This window comes from Microchirus variegatus, assembly GCF_963457635.1.
Source record: "Microchirus variegatus genome assembly, chromosome: 12".
NCBI classification, from domain to species: Eukaryota; Metazoa; Chordata; class Actinopteri; order Pleuronectiformes; family Soleidae; genus Microchirus; species Microchirus variegatus.
Window position 1 is genome coordinate 23,055,993 of NC_139813.1, and position 21,823 is coordinate 23,077,815.

Here is a 21,823-nt window from a genome sequence, read left to right on the forward strand (position 1 = left end):
GTTTACTGATAAACAAAACCATAAAGTCCCCTACCTTTGCCATCATGTCTGCATACGCGATATACAAAGGATCTTCTTCCAAATAACTGACAAAGTCAAACCACAGAGCGTTAGCATGTGTGTATTATTTAAATCTCTCTCTTTCTAAAAAAAAAATAATGGTCTCACCTTCTCTCTGTCAGAGCGTTGTGGCTAAAGTGGAGAATGAGCTGATGTAGAGGGTCGGGCTGAATCTCAGCCACCTCCTCTTCCTCCTCCTCAACAATTTTCATGGGGGTTTTCTGCGGGGGGGGGGGGGGGGGGTCCGCAGGTGTAAAACAGTTAGCCCCGCCCACAACTCAGCTTTCAAAACTCATCGACATTTGCTTTAATCACCGACATACTGTATGTGCCCATTCACACGTTTGTGGACAAACACTGAAAATGAGTCATTGACGAGTACCGCGGCATGCTGATGATGATCCTGGTGATCCAGCACCAGGACGTTTAGATGGTGGATGGTCATGGAACAGTTTAGGAACCAGTTTTCAAACACATGCATATTATTAGCAAACAGATGCAAGCAGGAAGCCATTTGGTGAATGTGACCGTGAACATGAATAATGATCCTGACAGTGAAGGATTTGACATGGAGCAACTACCACAGCAACACAAATTTCCAAACTAGTCCAAACTAATAAGCTGTAGACAATAAAATATGATCTTCTTTCCAAGAGGAACAGTCTGATAATTAACACTGTACCTAACACTACCCTTTAATCTCGTTTATGGCACAGTTTTCAGTGCTGTTCAGACCTGGTATTAACATCAGTCTTCAGTGATCCGATCGCCTGTGTTTAAACACATCCTGGATGCGACTCTTGTGACAACATGAGATTAAGTCTGGCTCCTTTATTCAAAGAAAGACTGACATCATGACTGTTTGTGTGAACAAAACTATGTTTTAAATGAGTGTAATTGCACTGCTGTGTGTGAGTCGGTGTGTTTGGTCACGAGTGACAAAGATGAGCTGAGCGCTGAGCTCTAAGCTCTACTCATGCTGCTGTAGCATGAAATAAGTGTTAACTAGCAAAACTGAATCACATGGACATCAGTGTTAATATTGTGGAAGTGGCTACAAATCAGATGATGTCTGCTGACGAGGCAGTTTCTACACAACCGCCACATGTTTTTTTGTGATCGCATATGAGGAAGACAAAAAGTCTTCCAGTTTAAAAAGTAAAGCTCATGAAAGACGATGGAAGTAGCAACTCTGCTGCTTCCCAAAAGAATTCAGCTTCAGCTTTAATGAAATCTGTGGGAAAATGAGGCTAATTCTCACCTGATTGTTAACGCCAGGAAATATTTTCCTGAGGAATTAATGGTCTAAATCAGTAGTTTAAGGTCTTCTTCAATACAACGCAATGTTAACTTTGTCAAGGATGTTTACCATTTAGAGGAAAACGGATGATAAAGTCAGTAAGGTTCCTGGTTGCAGTTGCCGTGCTGTGTCGAGTTCAGAGTTGCACTTGGGACAATCTGCTCATGATCGGATCACTGAGGACGGATGTTAACACCAGGTCTGAACAGGGTCTTGGTATCCTGGATGAATTTGCTGCACATCGCAGTACAAAGACCCTAAACAATGAGATGTGGTCGTCACATGACTACGCGAGCATGCCACTGACGTCACGGCCACAAAACGTACTGCAACGTCACCTTCACACTCGACACTACAGACTTACAGAGTACAGCGAAAAGACAACTGATGGGTTGGATCCAGATCGGACAGCCAAACAGCTAGTGACAGTCTCCTACTCCTCCTTACCACTGCTGTCAGAAAGGCAAAGCCTGCTTTTCTAGAGCTGTGAGCGCCGGAGCTGGCCCTGTGTCTCCTGAGTTGGTCATGCAGCCTCTGACCCCTGACGGATCTCTGTTTGAAGGGCCTTGAGCGCCTAAAGCGGGGGCCCCTGGGTGCTTTGGGCGAGGTCCCCACCCGGGAGCGCTCCCACGGCTCGACAGGCGCTGAACTAAAGAAGCATTCAGCAGACAGGACTGGCAGAGGTGTGCCAACGCAGGGCACGCGGGGCACGGGCAAGACAAGCCCAGTACTTACTGCCAGATCCTGCACTAGCTTCTCCTCAAAAGAGTACTCCTCTGCCTCTATCCAAAGCCTCTGATAGACCGGGACGAAGTAGTTGATAGCGCGATGCCTGGGAAAGGGGGAGGTGGGGAGGAATGGAGGGGGAGTGGGGAGGGAGGTACAGTGGCATTAGGGCGGGGTTCTAGTGAGTTTTTTTGGAGGAAACAGGAAGGAGAGATGAAGGAAGTGGGGAGGAAAGGGTTACAGGAAGTGTAATTTCAGGCAGGGTGGTGATTGGTCAATGTGGGACCCACTGGCTCTTCTGACTGGTCACAACTGCTGTTACATCCATCAGGTTTGTAGAAAGCATGCACATTTTCCAGCACACCAGTGGATCTGTGAGACAGCTCGTCTTGTCTTTCTTTATAACTATTAAATGTACATATATGTATTTTCCCCCCATTAAAAACTAGATTACCTTTGGCAAAAAAGTCAGATAAACAAATTTGTATTATCATCAATAACAGACAAAAGCAGCAAAATGACAAAATAACTGTATTTTTACAGCAACTACACATAATGTTGTAACCTAGCTAGCCATCTTTTCTATTACAATTGCATTCAATTGATTTGACTCCATCGTTTTTCTTTATTTGTCCATTAAAGCTGTAGTGAGTAACTTTTAAATATTAATTAATAACGTTAACGTTAACTCATGACGCGTTTCCATGAGAACTCACAAAAGATGCATGTGACTTGTTAAAATTAGTCTCTAAACTAATGCAGTTCTTCGTGCTGCAGCACCGTAGTTCAGACACCATTTACCAGTTAGCTCCTTTAGCGCCGTTAGCGTGCCTACAGTGGAACTGGACCGGTCTGTTTATTAAACTAAAAGAGCAGCGCTACAAATAACCAGCGTACCTGTGTACTGCATATGTGTGCCTCTGTTTTTAAAGTTCAGCGTTAAAAGAATAAATGTACAAATAGGGAAGACAAGCACGGATAACTATCGACATGGCTTTTCTTCCTGAAAGCACTGAAAACAGTCCTTTGTTCAATAGAATAAACAATTCTAGAAACTTAACGCAATGACAGTGCTTTGGTAAATTCTCAGAATTTCTCAAGGGGGCGACAGCAGTTACACGCTACAGCTTTAATGGTTTGTTTTCACCAATTCTGGGGGGGGGGGTCACACTAGCGGACCAATCAGAATCAACAGTGCATAAACGACTGGTTGCTAGGCAGAAGAGATCGGTCCACAGCCTGAAGGATGACGGGGGGAGAGGAAGTTGAACAGATGATGCATTCGCCCAGCAGTTTCACTTTACCGTCAGTAAGGAGAACAGGTGGTCAAAGCTGGAGGCTTTGAACGCCCTTTCCAGCCAAACCTCCCGATAGCCATTCAGGAAGTAATTATTATTTTTGTATCTGAGGGAGGATGAGGAGGTGTTATGCATAAAAAAAAAAAAAATACAACAAAGAGGAGAGAATGTTGTTAGGGAGGTGATGAGGGGTTTACATGGGCACACAATTAAGATAAAAAACACCCCCCCCCCCCATGACTAGTTGGTGATTGCTTGTTACGTCAGGTTAGATTGAGACAAAGCAATGTCTTAACTGGGTTGTTTAAATAGATAAATAAATGTCAATATTTGGTTATTGACATTGTTGACACTCACCTGGGCAGATTGTAGAGCGGCGCCATGCGGAAACAAGCCACCACAGCACGCTTACGCTGTTTGGACATGAGCTTCTGAAACACACACTTCTTATTCCTCAGAGGCTGCTCCACCTTAGGGGGCGAGGAAATGATGCACAAAAATCACTGTTCACCATTTTATTGATTTAGATGTTTGGCAGAAGTCACAAAAGACTATTTTCACAGTCGCCCAAAAAGGTTTTTGACCAAAAATTCTATAACCCTTTGAATAAAATATAATAGGATCCGATAAAAGCAGGAAACCTTCACATTTTGAGAGGTGTGAATAAGGTAATTATTATTATGATGGAGCATCTTTTTTTATCAGGGCTGCAGACAGTGGAACGACCTGCCGGAGGAAATCAGGGCTGCAAGTTCTCCACTGTTGTCATTATCGTTTCCCTCTGCTTTGTATTTATGGTTTTAATTATCGCACAGCACTTTGTAAAAGCATTTGACAGGAGCTACATTAGTGATTATGATTACTATGCTGTGATTATAACCAAACATTTTCACTACAGTAAGCTACAGCTTATTTGTGTCAGCTCCAGACTTAAGCCCAAAACAGGGGAAGTGCTGTAGTACTCAAATACTGCAATACATTTTGTGTTGTTACCTGCTCCAAGTGGAAAACTGCATTAGAGATGCTCTGGACTCGATCCACAGTGTGTTCCGGTGGTGCGGGTTCCTCGCTCTTCACCGCCACGTCCTTATAGAGGTCTAACTGCCACTGGACGGCCAGGTCATCAGACTACAAACGCAGAAACACAGCAAATGAATGAGTAGAACTGCAGGAATCTATAATTTTTCTGTCTATATTGACCTATTATTATTATTATTATTATTATTATTACTGACCTTGTCCCGGAGATGGAGATTCTGACGCAGGTGCTCCTTCACCTCGTCATCTGTGTCTTTCTGTGAACGGACAAGAATTCATCATGAAACTCTAATGATAGACTTTGTTATAACCCCGACTTCCATCTTAATTTTAATAATTATCTCCACTAAAGTGGTTATGTTCTTGCTGATTGAACTAAAAAAAAGTAAAGAATCCTGAGGGAGAAAAGATGAGTGGTCTGGATAAGTAGTGCCAAAATGTGGGACGAGGACCTCTAGTGGGCCATGAAGCTACAACAGGTAAGCTTTTACAAAAACCCTTTTGGAATTAAGTTTCAAACAACAATAAAATGCTCACAATCAGTTTTTTAAGAAGCAACAGACATGAAATAAGGCTAAATAAAACACAATTTTTAATATATAAACTTTCTATCAGGTTGTATTTCCTCGTCTTACCAGACTGTAGCGCATCTTGGCCAAAGAGATGAGCTCCTGGTCACCCGCGGTGCACATGTTGAGGCCGATGGGCAGCAGCTTCTTCAGGGCAGCGACGATCAAAGACGTCTGGACGGAGTAGTATTCACCGCGGCGGAGCTTATGTTTCCTCTCCTGGTCCCCACCTGACTACAGTGACACAATGATCAAAGTTTATTCTACAGCGGACAAAAGAATGAACGCAAGTTAAGTATAAAAAAAATGTCAAGTTTATGGAAGCTTCTGCCTTTAAACACAAACAGTTTGACCAACCTGATGGTGCTGTTTGGACGGAAAAACAACAAACGAAAGACAAACAAACAGACAGACAGACAGACAAAAACAGAGAAGTTAACATGGAGCTCTATGAATTAATAAGTTGTAATGTTAACATTTAATACCCCAGACATCATCTTCATGTACGTCTGCGTGATTATGTAATTATGTCGTTATCGCAATCACGAGACAGATGATGTGACTTTGCAGTTTTTTCCCCCATTTTTATCATCCAGAGTTTCATAATTCAATGTTGTTCTTTGTTTTTCTGTTTAAAACAACACAACAAGAACTGCCTGATCAAGATAAATCATATAAATATATATATACACCAAACTGCTTCATTGCAAAGAAAAGTCAGCACGAAGCACTTCTCCAGGATGAAGATGTGAAAACCCTTTCTTTTACTGTGATGGATTACGGATAAAGCTGCCCAGTTTGGCCAAAACAAATACTCAACACTGTCATACATCCAGATATACGACGTTAACTGTACATCAGCCAATATCTACAGGAAATGTCTTGTGTTCAGGGGGGGAAATAATAGGTGGGGAAAGATCTCACACCCACCACGTATTCAAATGTCAAGGACGTGATTTAAAACACAGGAAAAGTGCTTATAAAGGCCTTGTGCTTGTCTCAGGAACAGGAGCAGGTAGAGGTAGAGGAGGAGGAGGAGCCCATCAGGAACTTTTCCAAAGTGCTGACATAGTGAACAGGACAGCAGAGGGAAGAAGTGAGATAAATCTAAATGAAACCCAAGAGAGGACAGAGATGGACTGTGCTCCATGTGTCTCCTGGGTGTGTTGGCGTTTGTGATGACAGAACAGCTTTTATCCAAAAAACAAGACCTCCATCACCGAAGGGACACCATTAGTCTTGGACTTCCTTCACCTTTACTCAAAGGATTACAGTATTTATCATTATGTCAAAGAGTATATTGTGTTTAAAAAAAAAAAAGAAACTCAAAGAAAACAATGTATATTGTGAGGCTCAAGGCTGGCCTTTGTTTTCCTTCAAATAAATAAATCTCAGAAAAACAAAAAACAAAAACATAAGCACTATATTTTTAGATAGTACTGTCTTTTGTTCTCATACTCACAGGTATCCATTCCTTTTAAATTCCTAAACATTAACAAACTGCCCACAAACACACATTTTTAATTTAACAAAGAAAGGTTTTAAACTTTTCAATGCCATTGGTGTTTTATAGGATCTATAATCATTGACAAAATAGGATCTACTATCAATGCTGTTTTTACACATCATTTTCCCATGTAAAAAGCATATTTTGAGGAAACTCACTGAGGCAAACATGTGACTTGTGATGGACTATACACAACAATAAAGGACTGAATATGAACGTATTTACCTTGGACATCTTAGCCTTGCCTTCTCCAGTCAGGAAGCTCAAATTGTTGATCTCATTCTGAACCACAAAGTTCTGCTCCTCACGCTTAAAGTTCTGCATTAAGGAGACAAAGAAAGAAAATAAATCCTCAAGACCAGTATCTCCTCCTCCTTAAAATGTCATAGTGTGATAAATTTAAAAAACAGCAAAACTAACATTGGACTTGCACCAGAGAATAAAGATGTCAGCCACCATCCTGAAGAGCTCAGTGGAGTAAATGTTGGGCTCCTTCAACCACCTGGACCTGAGGTGGAGAAAAGACAGAAACTTGGATGAATAGGTCGTTATATCTATTTATATCATCGTGTTTATTAAATGTTACTACTGCACAACAATTTAGTTAACTGTTGTTGTTTTAAAATGGGCTTTGTATTGGACAAAGAAAAGGGAACAAGAATACATGTAACTACCTTTCTAAGCTAAGGATATAACACATAACACACCGACAGTTAAATACATAAATACTCTAGACAACAGGAGGTTGTATATTATGGTACTTTGAGTTGAGCTGTATCCTCAAAACCAACTTACCAAATATATGAATAAATTGTCTCTACTTATTTGTATTTTAATTTGCAATGTGAGCTAACACAAGCACAGGAACACAAACAGAAATTAAGCTAGCAAGTACTTCTTATAAAGTACAAAAAACAAGTCAGAAGTGGAAAAAGACTAAAAACAAATATAAATACAAGCACATACTGTCAGGACTCACAGACATCTCTCTCTCTGTCTTCCTCACTCTCTGTTGCTCGTTAAGTTTTCCCTCTATTTTTCTATGACCACGCCCACTCCGTGCCCCTGCTGTTTTCACCTTGTCAACCTGTGCATCAATGTACACACTCCAGCTTTGACCACATGTTGTCTTTTGTTTGCTTTCTCCAGTTTTTCATGATTTGTGGGTTTTTTTCCTTGCCTTTGTCCAAATTATTGCACCTGGTTTAGACTACTTACTTATTAAGTATGACTTTGACTGTTATTTGAGTTATAGTTATGTTACAAATACAGTTTATCCATATATACCTATACAGTATACTGACATATATGTCCCAAAAACATGCGCTAACCTAATAAACACAAATCAAAATGTCCTCCTTTAACTTAAACTCTTCCCAGTTAAGTCAGTGTCCCCCGTGTCGTACCTGTTGTTGTCCACATAACGGATGAGCATGGGGTAGAAGGCGTACAGGTCCCTGCAGAGCACAGCAAACTCGTCCAGGATGAGCAGCTCGGCCTCCTGGTTGTCACCTTTGCCGTCGGCCTTCAGCAGCTCCTCTTCGGCCACGACCTACGTTTTAGCAAACACATCAGCAGTTTAAAAGTCCCCACATACGTCACTTCTTCTAACCCTACAGTAATAATCTAATATCTGTGCTCTGAGTAGCTTCTTGGTCCCTCTGGTTGTTTTCCTTTAATCTGGACAGTTAATGATGATAAACCACAGCTTTGTCAGAGATGTAATCATTAGAGGAAAGTGTATTTTGACCTCTAACCTTCACTGTCTTCTTCTTTAATTTGTCCAGCGTGGGCAGGAAGTGGGTTCTCAGCAGATCTGCTCCAGCCTTACAGATGATTGGCTGAGAGTAGACTGTGAAAAAAGAGACAAGAGAATATTTTTCATTATGCTTTTAAAAGAATAATAATAAAGTGTCTGTAAACAACTACCAAACTATGTAAAAGATTAATTTTCTGCCTCTCTGTAAAAAAATAAAAAATCACACAATATACTGTACATAAGAGCGGCACGGTGAAAAAAATTATATATAATCATAATTTGAAAGACTCATTACTTTCTGTCAATCAAACAAATAAATCATGAAAATCAGAAAGATTTGACATTTTCGGCAGTCCGTCAACAACAAAAAAAGATATTTACTCATCTGAGAAGTAAGATTTATGGGCTATTAAAATTCCTGCACCGCTGCAGAATCTTCATCATAATGCTGTCACACTTAATCAAATACTTGCAGCGTCTTTCACTTTATAATACTGTGACAATTTTCCTTGATTAACTGTGAAGCCCTATCATAAATGATGTGGCACAGATTCTGTCGCCCACCTGCAATCCTCTTCATCCACGGCGCGTCGTCGATGCCCAGGTTGTTGTTGAGAATCTTGAGGATATTTCCCAGGATGATGCTGAGGTGTTCGGACGTCACCATGGTGCAGCAGTGGGAATCTGGAGGAGAGTTCTCCGGACCTTTCTCCCACCAGTAGGAAAGGTAGTTACACAGCATGGGGAGGATCACCTCAATGACCTGCAGCATAAATGGATAAAGGGTTAAATTGGAGTTGAATAGAGGGTTTTTTAAGGACAGAAATGGCCACTAAGGACTGATAAGTGTTGTAAATTTGGCACCAAAAGCTCTTGGTATCAATGAAAACTAAATTATTTACACCTTGATTACAAAAGAAAATAATACATGTCATGTATTATACATACACAATGTATTTAACTTAGTTCAGAGAAACTGTATCTTTAATTGAAATCACATTTTAGTTGAAGATAACTTAATTTACAAGTAATAATAATGTATAAATAGCGGGAACTCATTGCAAACTTGTTTTCCTACTAAATAATATTGCATTTTAATAGGGAAATTAATAATAAAACTAGTGGAAAATAAATGTTTTTAATCAAAACCACTGTCTTAGGTAGGTAGAGCCTACAACACTTACTCCTATTATTTAAAAAAAATATGGTCATAGCCAGAAAAGGCATTATTCGCCACAGTAACCTTCACCTCTATCTGTTTGGATATAAAATGTTATTATTTGACCTTGTTTTGCAGTTGGAGTAAAGAGATTTGTTGTATTGTGAGCTCAGGTATAAGCAATACCATTCAAGAAAACTCCTAACTCACCTCTTATATATCACGTCTTCAAAAACACAAGAGTCATAAAGAGTCATAAAAAAGTCGAAATTGATGGAGCAGCAGCTTCTATACTCTAATATGTTTCAAGCCCTTAAAAACTGTGGGTCCTTCACTTCAAAAAGCTGAAAATCAATACCACATTAGGGGCAGTGAATGGTCCAAACACCTCAGCAGTGCAGCATCATTTCATTAAATATCCCACCTGTGGCATGTCACTGTAGCGAGCGCCAGACTCTGAAACGTCGCTGACGTCTTTCAGGAGTTTATCCAGACGAGGCATCTCTGGACACATCTCCTCCACTGTGTCGGGCATACTGAGGACTGAGAGAAGAAGAAAACATTGTCATCATCGTGATGGGACACAAACACAGAGATAATGAGGGGTCAGGCGTAAACTCACTGGCTCTCTCTCGGGGAGTCTTGGTGTTGAAGACGGACAGTGGGTTGTGGGCATTGAGGTCTGGCTCCAGGAAAGCGACAGGCATGGCTCCCACCAAGGTCGCCAGACTCTCCCCCAGGGCAGGAAGATGCCTGGATACACATCATTATGTACAAATGTACTTTAATATATTAGATGAGAAGAAGAAGAAGAAGTCTTACATATGACATTGAATGTCTTGGATGTTGATGACAAACAGCATTTGTTCATAGGATATTTTATGTGACTTTAATGCATTATTTTATTGGCTTTTTGGAACACACCAGGTGTTTTATGCTATTATGGCTATTTCTTTTTCTAATTTTACACTTTATCCGTATATTATCTCTTCTATTCTCTTATACCAGGAGGAATTTATGAGCATTTTCTCCTCGACAATAGTTCCGGGGAGTTTTTATTGCAGCATAATAATAGCCAGAGGGGGAATAATAATCACACATAATTGCAAGTTTTAATTATTTTTTGAAGAATCCAGTGCTGCTCGTGTTAATAGTCTCCCAGACGACAGACATATCGTTCCTGGCCACAATTAAAAGGTCCTGTGTGTGAAATTTATAAGGGTTTATTGGCTGTAATGGAATATACTTATCATAAATGTATTTGCATACAAGTATAAGTGCTGTCAAATTAAAATAGTTAGGTCTTTTATATGCACTTTAAGCTTTACAGATCTAGCGCCACCATACCTAATGAGCATGTTTCGCATTTTGAAGTGGAAGAAACTGAAAATAAAGGAGAATGACTTAACATAATAACTTTCTAAATTGCTGCTCAAAACAATCATGTTGTATTCATCAAAAAGGTTGACCTCCTACCTCTCCACAAACATGTTCTTTCCTGTTCCCAGACAGTAGAAACACGCCAGGATTCGGTAGCAGGATAGCTGCACGTCATCCACTAAAACATAAAGGTGACAAAACATTCATCTATGTTGTGTTGTTATCATAAAAATACAACTAGAGGAGAAAGAAAGTGATTTTAAATCAAATGAAGGCCGTCCTTGAGGATTTCTCCATCAAAAAAGCATGTAAAAGTAGTATGTTGGGAATGTGAGCTGTAATACGCAGTAAACATATCATAAATATGTATGAACTTGTCTATTATCTATTGCTTAGCAAATAATCAAGCAAAGAAAGTGTGTGTGTGTGTGTGTGTGTGTGTAGGAACGCAGACTCACACAGCAGGTCCACTCCAAACTCATGTGACCTGATGTGTTCAAACAGCGCAGTGAGGATGGGCAACAGCGCCACCGTCACGTAGTGGATGTTGGAGGTGACGCTCTTCATCTGCGCGCGGGACTGCATGAACTTCCCCAGCTTCAGCATCTCCAGCAGCTTCTCCAGGTCCTCGGCCGCGTTCTCGAAGAAGGTCCTGAAGCCAGCTTTGACCAGCTCTGAGCCGGACTTCATCACTGTTCTGAGGAGGAGGAGGAGGAGGAGGAGGAGGAGGAATGAGCATTTGCAAAATACTCACAAATTTAGAAAAATGGATGATAAAAGCATGTTTTTGCTAATTAATCATCACATGAACATTAATAATTGTTTTGCCCTTTATTATTACATGGTAAATCAGCCATTTTGTAACCCAGAATCACACAATGGCTCTATGGAGCACTTCACTATTATATGCTACCTGCCACCGTAGTTTATCATAACATACACTTGGATGCAGAAAGTTTTAGTAGTTAAAATTATTTGTACTACTACTACAGTTTCTTGTTCAAGCCTTTTGTATTTTCTATTCGATATTTCATGTAAATCTCTAAATATCCCTAGGAAATCATCACGGCTGGAGAGACCGAAATCTTAATTTGGGTTTTTTTTTTTAGCCATTATGTATTGCTCATCTTTAGAAACGCTGTTTTTTCACAAATAAACTTGTTTATTTTAATCATAATGAACACGGTATGCATATTTACATATATGAAACCTTGCTTTTTGAACCAGAATTTTAAAAATAATTATATTTTCACCCCTTCTTGCATGGACAGTGCGATGTAAAAGGTATACAGTTGGCTGCAATAAACAACATGACCCCTAGATGCCACTAGACTGCAAACATGGGTCCTTAAACCCATCCTGTGTTGTTATTTTTACAGGGGTAAGACAGTCATGGTTGCTCCAATTAAGAACTGATGATCTTTCCTTACCTGGTGTCGAGTGAGTGGGTGAGGATGTGCAGGCAGCTCACCATCATGGCCGAGTCGCTCCCTGTAAAAGATGCTTCCTGTAAATATAAACTGGAGGCACACGAGCACACAGACGGACGGAGGCAGTGCCGACCTTACCAAAGAGAGAAATCCTATGTCTGACAAGAGCTGCCAGCTTACAGAAGAGGCTGGGAAAAGACAGAAAGGAAGAGAAGTCGGAAAATAAAAGTGAACGCAAAGCTCTGGAGAGAACAAAAGTGAGGTGAAAGGAACAAAGCACGGAAAAGGGAAAGGTTTTGAAGGGGAGAACAGGAAGTAGAGGTTGATTTTATGTCATTATCATCACACAAATACCTGGTCATCATCTCTTTCTCTTTGTTGGAAGCACAACCACAGCTGCTCAGGTTCTTGCTGGGAGTGGACAGGAAGTAGAGGCAGTGATTCTTAAAGGTTTGATCTATGAGAGGCAGCAACACCTGGAGAAAAGGGATGTAGATTCGATTTATTATGTACTTTATATTTAAGTGGTTCATTTGCAGTGATATTTGTGATATTAACGGAGTCCTCAGACCTTGGCAAAGAACTTTATTTCCTGGTCATGAGGCGATTTGTCCGTCTTCCCACTGGTGGCCATCGCCTCTGAATTAAATGCAGCAAGTTCAGGGTTTTTATCTCACTGTGCATTTGTTTTTATTAAACTCAGACACACACACACACAGACTCACCCAGGTGAGCGATAAACTCCTGGGCAGAGTCGACATATTTCAGCATCGTCTTTAGGAACTTGAAGGAAAAGCGCTTTTCCATGGACGATGACTCATGCTCCATGTCCTTCAGACCTCTGTGAGATAAAAAAAATATATATATACAGTATATATATTGGAGATGATGACTAAAAATAATCATTGTCAAACAGATAACTTTCAAGGATTGTCTTCAAGTGTGTTTGTATGGGTTATTGTCACATTATCAACACTTGCCTTGTTTCTGTGAAGCAGCCTGGGACAAAGACATCAGATTTAACTGATAACTGAAGTATACAACAGCTTTTCTCGAAGATAAACAACCTTCTGTGACTGGAAACTGAACCACACCAAAGTCCATTTAAAAAAACAGCGATTTTTACACCATGGCACATGGCTGATCCACTGCTACCTACAGCAGCACATTAAAATGTGTTATTTTGTGATTTTAGTGTTTGAAATCCTTCATTCAGGTTTACATTAGTGACAGAAACTAACCACAATGAGGCAGAAGTAGACCAGCAGCTGCTGTGTCCTTGTGAGCTAAAAACACTGGTTTTCTCTATGGAATTTGGTGTGTGAAATGAGGCTAGCTGTGACCTGTGAGCTCGAATGTCTAATAGAGTTGTGAGCTCACTCTTTAAATATTATAGACTTAAGAAAATGTAGATTTAATTCTGTTACGAGAGCAAAGTCTGTGTTGATAATTTGTCAATTTTACAACTTCTTCTTTGTGCTGCTGCGACAACATCATTCACTTGTGATGATTACCTCGTGATGGCGTAGCCACTGATCTGCAGAAACTTAAAGAGCTCCTGGGCCTTCTCTCGGTCTCTGTACTTCTCTTTAGCGGTCAGGGTGTCATAGGGAACCAGCAGCGCGTGGCTCCCTCCTCCTGGTGTTATCAAATCACAGAATTAGCACAGCTCGAATCAATCACCATCCACACGTGCGTGCGGTTTCCATTCACACACCTTTGCTAAGGAGCTCAGATTTCTTCTTCTTGGCCCAGATGTTGTGGTAATTTTCCGCGACCACCTCCACCATGCCCTGCGCAGACAAACAATAATAAATCACACCATCATCATCGTCGTAACGCCACACGATCGACAGCAGTTATTCGAAGTTAATTGAAAACCGACCTGTAACTCTCTGGACAGCGTGACATTATGCAGTTCAGTCGGAGCAGGACTGAATCCATTAACCTACAAAGTCAGAGCAAAGGAAGTCTGAGCACAGAATAAAAAGACATATCATTTCATTTGGAAACACACTGGGAGGTGTGAAACTAATATAAAATAGCCATTTCTTAGTCCAAAACAGCAGTGTACGCATTTAAGTATCAACATAATCAACATGAGCACAGATAAAACAATTTATTTGATAAATTGAGGCAAATGCATGAGTAATTCTATTACTGATTCAGGCTTTCAGCCTGGTTGTAGAAACAAGTTGTCCTGCCGTTTATTTTAATTTGACAGTGTCCCACGATTATTAATGATGCAAAATTCAATAACGACACGAAACTGAGTAAACTGATTAAAACAGGGGACAAAAGAGAATACGTCACACATCCACTCATTCTCGGGGTCTGGAGGGAGTTCTTGTTGAATATGTTTCTTTATTTCACAAAAGATCAGTTTCAGAGTAAACAATTCATTCATTACTGAAAATACTATGAAAGGACGGATATTTGGCGGACAGATTCGAGAGGAAATCTGCATATTGGGAATACAGGATCTCAGTGTGATGAAAACTGGATAAAATGGACAATATTCAAGATAAAAACACAGGACCACAGGAAAGATAGTTAAGTAGAGCAAAATAGGAACATGGACAGATTGCTTGGAAAGTAACAACCCACTTCTTTCTTTTTGTATTTATTTTTCTAGATGTTAGTATTAAACCTTCACTACACCTTTTAACACAGTTAAGTGGCAGATTTTTACCTGAGACTCTGAGATCTTCTTTTGCTTCTCGCTCTCTCGTTGCTGGAACATGGCTTCTCCCTCCTTGGTCCTCTCAATGTTCCAGCCCATCGCCAACATGCTCTTCAACGACTCCCTCACTGGCCAGCGGTATGTTTCTCTCTCCTATAAATCACACACACACACAACAAAAATCTGAATTTAAATCTAAATCTAAATAGTTTAAGATCATTTACTCATCTTCATGTCTTAATGCAGTTAATCCTAGACATATAAATCATTGATAAAGCCAGTGAATATGTACCTTCTCACTCAGAGCTTTGTACGGCTTCAGCAGAGGATGAGTTTTATTCTGCTCATCCACACTATCTCCATGTTTCCAGCCCGCTGACACCTGCAACAGCAGTTTATTACAGGTGAGTGAAAATTAAACTAATACGCTGTCACATTACACCACATCACAGAGGGACCACTAACCTTCTCTGAGGACCACTTATCATGGGAATGCTCTGCATATTTGTTGGCAATGTACTCAAGTTTTTCAGGAAGGGAGATACTGAAAAAAAGGAATATTTCTCATAATACAAAGTCAATTTATTTGCTTGGTGAGCAGGAGAAATTCAATTTGTATGCAGGAAAAGAAACTGTGATTGACACGGCAGTTCTATTCATTTCATACAGCACTGAGTCTGGGTGAGGAGAGAAGAGGAGAGGAGAGAAGAGAAGAGGAGAGAAGACAAGAGAAGACAAGACAAGAGAAGAGAAGACGAGAGAAGAGTAGAGAAGAGATGAGAAAACAAGAGAAGAGAAGAGAAGACGAGAAAAGACAAGAGTAGAGAAGACGAGAAAAGAGGAGAGAAGACAAGAGAAGACAAGAGAAGATGAGAAAAGAGAAGAGAAGACAAGAGTAGAGAAGACAAGACGAGAGAAGACAAGAGAAAACAAGAAAAGAGAATAGTAGAGTAGAGAAGACAATAGAAGACGAGAGAAGAGAAGACAAGACAAGAGAAGACAAGAGCAGACGAGAGAAGAGAAGACAAGAGCAGACGAGAGAAGAGAAGACAACAGCAGACGAGAGAAGACAAGAGGAGAGAAGAGAAAACACATGAAATACGATTTTTCTAAGATTCAGATTCAAACCACATTTGTATGTGATTTGAAGTGTCTATGTCTTAATGTTCTCGTTTCTCAGACTTCAAATCATCTCTAGCTTCACAGCCCTGACTCCAGTACAGAACAATTGATTAAATGTCATCTTTCTTGTACGCTGGAAGAGATCTTCACCCTGACAGGTCGATTGTTTCGCTGAATCCAAACCAGATACACACTTGCACCACGCGCTGGTTGTTACCAAAGCAACCCGTGCAGAAAGGTCAGGTTATGTCTTGACACACACAGGTTTTACGGACAGTCAGCCTGAAAAAAATCCAATTTCCAATTGTGTTTTCAGACCACTCACTTGGCAGTGTTGATGGGTTTGGGGTCAAAGTTTCCCTGCGCATCCACCGATCCTTGCTTCTCCAGCGTTGACCCGGGACTGGAGTCCACAAAGTCGGGAGGCAGCGCTCCAGCGATGGCACACAGGCATGACGTGGCCATTTTGAACAGTTCGGAATCGTACTTCTGTACAAGAAGAAAAAAGATACACCACACGTCTGTTTTAGATCATTGGATGAACACACTGAGCAGAGCAAAGTCAAAGAAAGAGAAAAGACAGAGAGCCGGAAAAGTCTGCTTCAAGCGATGGCCTGTCACAAACCGATGAATGTTTCATCTGTTTTTCAGCCTTTTTGCTTCACTACCTCTCACTAACCAGAAGTTTTCTCTCAGGAGAGCCCAACTTCAGTCAAGACTTCTCAGAAAACTCAACATTAAAGAGCCGCAGCAAACAGAGGAGAGTTTAATTTGAAAGTTTTTACCTTTATTTATGCAAGACAGCCTGGAAAAATATAATCTGATGCAGAAAAGGCAGCGAGCTATCCAGAAATAAATAATACATTTCTTGAACTTATACTGCAAACACTGTCGGTGAATCTTGATAAATATTAATAATAAAACATGTTTTTTTCTGTGTGTACCTTCTGAGACAGGGAGTCAAATATTCCCCAGAATAGTTTCTTGGTAAGGAGCAGTTCCTCCTCAGAGGCGATGCCAAAGCTGCCCATACCAGACGGCAGGCAGTAGTACTTCCAGTTCTGCTCGTAGTGGTTGGTCAGCAGCTAGAGAACAGAGAGAGAAGATGACAATATGAATATTTGATTTAAAAATAACCTTGAAATCCGTTTATGGCTGTAAATCTATTTGTCATATGCATATAACGTTGAAGCAAAATAGTCATATATAAGCGAGCGCGATAGGAAGTGATGAAGATAAATGGTTTGTGCAATGTGATAATAAAGGATAATTATGAGAATAAATCAAACAAAATAATAACGTCAGGAGACAGGAGAGCGTCTCACCCGCAGTGGAATCTTGCAATATTCAGTGAGCATGGGAACGTCAAAGACCAGCCGTCTGAGCAGCTGCTGCATCATGGACGGACGCAGGTGCCTTTGAAAGAGAAGGGATTCTATTATTAACAACAAAGTTTCAACAGTGTTACAGAGATGTACAAACACTTATAATGGAGAAGATTTCAGAAACTGTAGAAGAAGAACTTTCTTCAAGTATACTTTCTGACATTTTATGGACCAAATGATCAATCGGAAAATAATCGACAGATATAAATCATCATCATCATTAATAGTGGGTGTAAATGTTGGTGAATATAGCCAGTGATAATTATTGAAAAGTAGACTTTTATTGGTCAAGAACTCTAGGAAAGAATATAAATTTAAAGTAAAATAAATAAATCTACTCCAAAAATGTATATATATCAAAATAAAATGAAATATCTATAATCGAAATGTTATACGATCTGCAAACCCTAAGTAAGAAGTAAATGCTACAGTAAATTTAATAAAAGTGCAAAAAGCAAAAAAGTGGGCCACAACTTTAAGAACTTCATATGCTGTAAGTTTGCTGTAGTTTGTGAGCAAGAATAAAAATCTATAGCCTGAGACAAAGCGTTTGACGGCAGCTCTGTTTTGAAAAATAACAGAATACAAACTCTGAAAAACCTCCTGCTCCGCTCTAATATTTCCCACACAGCTGTATCAGGTCAACTCTCCACAGCTCCTTACTTGCAGATGGCCAGCAGACACTCCTCGATGGAGTCCCGCTGGGCTTTGGTGAGCGAGCGACCCTTGGACAGCCGGTAGATGGTCTGCAGCGTGGAGTCGATGAGCTGAGCGTAGTGCTCCGTGTTGGCAAAGAGAGCGGCGCAGCGCGTCAGCAGAGGCAGCAGGGCTGAGCCGATGTACCTGTTCATGGCCAACGCCGACTCAGTGGTGCTTAGCACCTCCTGTGGGACGGAGATAGAAGAATGCAGGTCAGAGAGGTAGTGAGGTACAGTCTCCACGTGAGAAGATTAGCATAATGACGGCAACAGCGAAAGCAAGTGGTGCAAGTTTTGAAAAACCTAAACTGTACCTGTATGAAGCCTAGTCTCTACTTGGCACAATCACCTTTATCGTAATTACAAATACAACAAATCTGGAGTTTGAAGGTGAAGTTCTTCGGGACTCACCGTATCCAGAGATGCTGAGGCTCGAAGGTCAGGCAGGAAACCGACCTCCAACATCTGGAGCAGGAAACTCTGGTCCTCGATGCCGTACACTCTGTCCAGGAAGAGCACCATGGGCGCCTTGTGGTCCGGACAGAAACAGGCCGACATGTCGGGCTCCGTCACTGTGCCATCTGATGGTTAAACACACATTTAAAAATGGATTAACAGGATGTTGATATTGTAAAACAGAAAGAAGGTTATTATAGAGCGTTAAAGGGCTTTATTTTTTGTTTTGGCTTAAGTTTTGTTAAGATTGGCTTACAAGAAAAGGACAGTAGAATTAGTCTACAGCAACAAATGTTTTGATGTAATGTCATCGTGATGAAGCAGCGGAGACACAAATCAATATCAAATCAATTTACTAGTGATGATCATTGCGCGTACAGGTCATTTTGAAGCAGAGCACAAACTGGACTGAAAAAAACAATCATATATTCACTGCTGAATGATGTCTACGGGTGGTTCACATTTGAAATGATTCCATAAATGCTGTGATTTTGAGACATTTTCATTCTGATGTGGCTACAAAAATCGAATATAAACTATGAACAGTTTAAATTCAGATGTGTATATTTGTCAGAGTTCTGTAAATAAGCACAGTCTCAGCTTTAAACTATGATTTACTTCCTCAGTTTTTGGCTATTTTCCTCTGTTACTTGTTTTTTTCCGTTCTATTTGGAGCAACTTCATTAATCTTTTTTTTTTCCTCTTACATGCATGACTTCAGGTGGTAAACAGATAAAACAGCAGTGTACGCTACCTTTATTAACCACAGGCATTTTCAGGGGGATGCTGATGATGCCCACCAGGTCTGAGGTGGGAACCAGAGAGCGCAGGATGGCTCTGATACGCAGCGCCTCTCCTTTACCCGCATTGATCAGCTGTGACGGACGAAAACAGACACATTCATTTAATTTAGGTAACTGTGCAGACCTTTAATCCTGTAAGGAAGGAAGGGATGCTGTATAAAATGCCCCCAGACAGATGCTTTCACCACAAAAACAGTCTGCCTGTCTCACTCAACTGTGTTTATACTTTAACTGTCCATGGTGTAAGAATTATCTAAAGGTTAGAGTGCAGAATGTAACTAACGGAGGACTCCTCCACTCACTCCTCCCTTTCCTTAAATCATCAGGGAACTACGGTGGCCTTTGAGGACCAGAAAGGATGCAGTTTATTCTTTATTAGCATAGAAAGGCTCCGCTTTAAAACACAAATATAAAACACTGTGGTTCCTCTCTGAAGCAAGACCCTTGTCGAAATAAGTATTGATAAAATAAAACACTTATTTAAGGTGACAACATTTTTTTGTCACCTTAAATAAGTTTTAAGTGATTATACACTGCAAACATACGTAAGGGTAATATATTTAATTTCTGCCAGTAATCCCTCCGATATGTTGCACACTACACCACATCTATATTTTTTTTAATTAGTATTTTGTAATGGCACATGAGTCTGTGTGATTGGTAACTGGTCACTCACTGCCTCACTGCCCGTTCTAATTCCTTTAATCCCTTAATTATGTAACAATGGCAGCTCAAAATTACACTTTAATTTATGTTAAGTTGCTAAAAAATAACCCTGTGTGTTCTACTTCAACTGACTTCAGTACAGAGTTCTGTTCTATTCTATTCGTCTCTGGTTATTAAGAAGCTCACATGCATCTCTGGAGCGCAACGTCCCAGCAGATCGATGAGCGCCGAGTAGAAGGACATGATGGCGTTGCCCATGTGGATGATTTCTCCTTCTTCCTCACCAGACCTGAATCACACACCACACACATACATTTATCATTGTAATTATTGCTTTTATTTACCAGTACTTGAAAACTTCAAAAGAGCAGCACTAGGGAAACTTTGTGAGCATTTATAACAATATGTTACCTCCTTACTGGTCAATGTGATGTACACAGTGATTTTCACAGTCTTCTCGTCACTTAAAGCAATAATAACCTCCACACAGTTTATTACAGCCTTTGCATACTAATGTGAGCACAGGAAGGCACCAGCATTGACTGGACACAGCTTCAATCAAAGCTGCTTCACCCTTCTCCTAATCCTCTGTGTGATTAAAACTTGAAATGAGTCAATCTGTGAATAACCAAATCTGTTTACTCCAGGTGCAAAACAAGACTTTTTAATCATCTCACATTGATCTTTGAGGCATTTCAACCCTGTCAGGCATGGAAATATACAAACACAGGTTTGTATTTATACCCAGTAGTGACACCAGCAGGAGTCTTGGGAAGGTCCAGAGCAGGATTCTCAGAGATTTTTGTGGCCTCCTTCATGGCAGCCAGCAGGCCTTGGCCTCCCTCTCCTCTCAGTGCCGGGCCGAAACACTCGGGGCGTCTGATCAGCAGCTTTACCACCACATTAGCATTTTCCTCCACGCTCTCACCTGGAATGTAAACACAGCAGGGAAAGAGGCAAGCATTAATAAGGCCGTGATTCAATTATCCATGAAAGGAAAGATCAAGAGTAAGCAAAGGGAGGAAAGAAGTGCTTTCAAAAATAATTACTTCATATTCAGGTTAGTTAGAAGTTAGAATTCCTAGAAAGTTCTCACATGGTTTTAGCTTTTACAGCATGTTGCGTCCACTAATGTTGGCACTCATGTTAAAGCTTTCCTCTACATGCTCAGTATATGTGATCCACATACCGTTGCAGAAGACGACGAACCTCAGGAAGGACAGGTAACGCTCTCCCTCAATGGGGTTCCAGCCAAGATCTGGGTAACCCTTAGCAACCAGCATAGCACAACTCTGAAGACCGCAACCTGCCAGGTACATCACCACCTACAAACCCAATATAAACAAAAACACTATTCTTTTACCATATGATGATGAATGAAATGATGAGAAGATTCAAAACCTAAAATATTGGTTTGAAATATTGTCAATTAAGTGTTTGGAGGGGAACTAACTGAGTTGTTTTACTTCATGTACTGTGTCTTTCTTTAACTCCTCGGGCAATGAGGCGCAAATGAGTGATGTGCGTTGCGATGTAGTGCTTCGGTAACAAACCTTCTCCAGATCGGGCTCCTCCAAGGCCAGAGCCAGGCCGTTGTTATCCATCACTGAGGATGCTGCTACGTCCAGCGGCGTGGAGCCCCGCATAGCTTCAGAGGCTGAGGGAGGAACACGGGGAGAAAAGACATTTATTATACTCTCAGCAACAGGGGGGCAATGTATCTACATATGCAGTCCTGTGGTTCCTCCAGCCTCTCTCTCTGTTGGTTATCTTAGAATAAATAT

General features: G+C 40.7%; 1 protein-coding gene across 1 annotated transcript in view; it reads right to left on the minus strand.

Moving 5' to 3' along the window:
• ryr3 (ryanodine receptor 3) overlaps nt 1-21,823 on the minus strand; it is a gene marked incomplete at its 5' end in the record, with an annotated part of 151,678 nt that overhangs the window by 36,113 nt on the left and 93,742 nt on the right. The window contains 37 exon segments of the mRNA XM_083898806.1: nt 35-86; nt 169-281; nt 2,096-2,192; nt 3,742-3,854; nt 4,378-4,512; nt 4,620-4,679; nt 5,058-5,225; nt 6,724-6,816; nt 6,919-7,006; nt 7,905-8,050; nt 8,256-8,350; nt 8,822-9,020; nt 9,841-9,959; nt 10,039-10,169; nt 10,893-10,974; nt 11,255-11,493; nt 12,227-12,287; nt 12,365-12,414; nt 12,581-12,702; nt 12,798-12,865; nt 12,952-13,067; nt 13,741-13,864; nt 13,944-14,019; nt 14,112-14,174; nt 14,919-15,062; nt 15,202-15,291; nt 15,375-15,453; nt 16,357-16,520; nt 16,976-17,116; nt 17,357-17,447; nt 18,080-18,300; nt 18,526-18,695; nt 19,325-19,445; nt 20,226-20,328; nt 20,784-20,967; nt 21,229-21,364; nt 21,593-21,696. Of these exon segments, the coding sequence (XP_083754932.1) occupies nt 35-86; nt 169-281; nt 2,096-2,192; nt 3,742-3,854; nt 4,378-4,512; nt 4,620-4,679; nt 5,058-5,225; nt 6,724-6,816; nt 6,919-7,006; nt 7,905-8,050; nt 8,256-8,350; nt 8,822-9,020; nt 9,841-9,959; nt 10,039-10,169; nt 10,893-10,974; nt 11,255-11,493; nt 12,227-12,287; nt 12,365-12,414; nt 12,581-12,702; nt 12,798-12,865; nt 12,952-13,067; nt 13,741-13,864; nt 13,944-14,019; nt 14,112-14,174; nt 14,919-15,062; nt 15,202-15,291; nt 15,375-15,453; nt 16,357-16,520; nt 16,976-17,116; nt 17,357-17,447; nt 18,080-18,300; nt 18,526-18,695; nt 19,325-19,445; nt 20,226-20,328; nt 20,784-20,967; nt 21,229-21,364; nt 21,593-21,696 (4,358 nt within the window).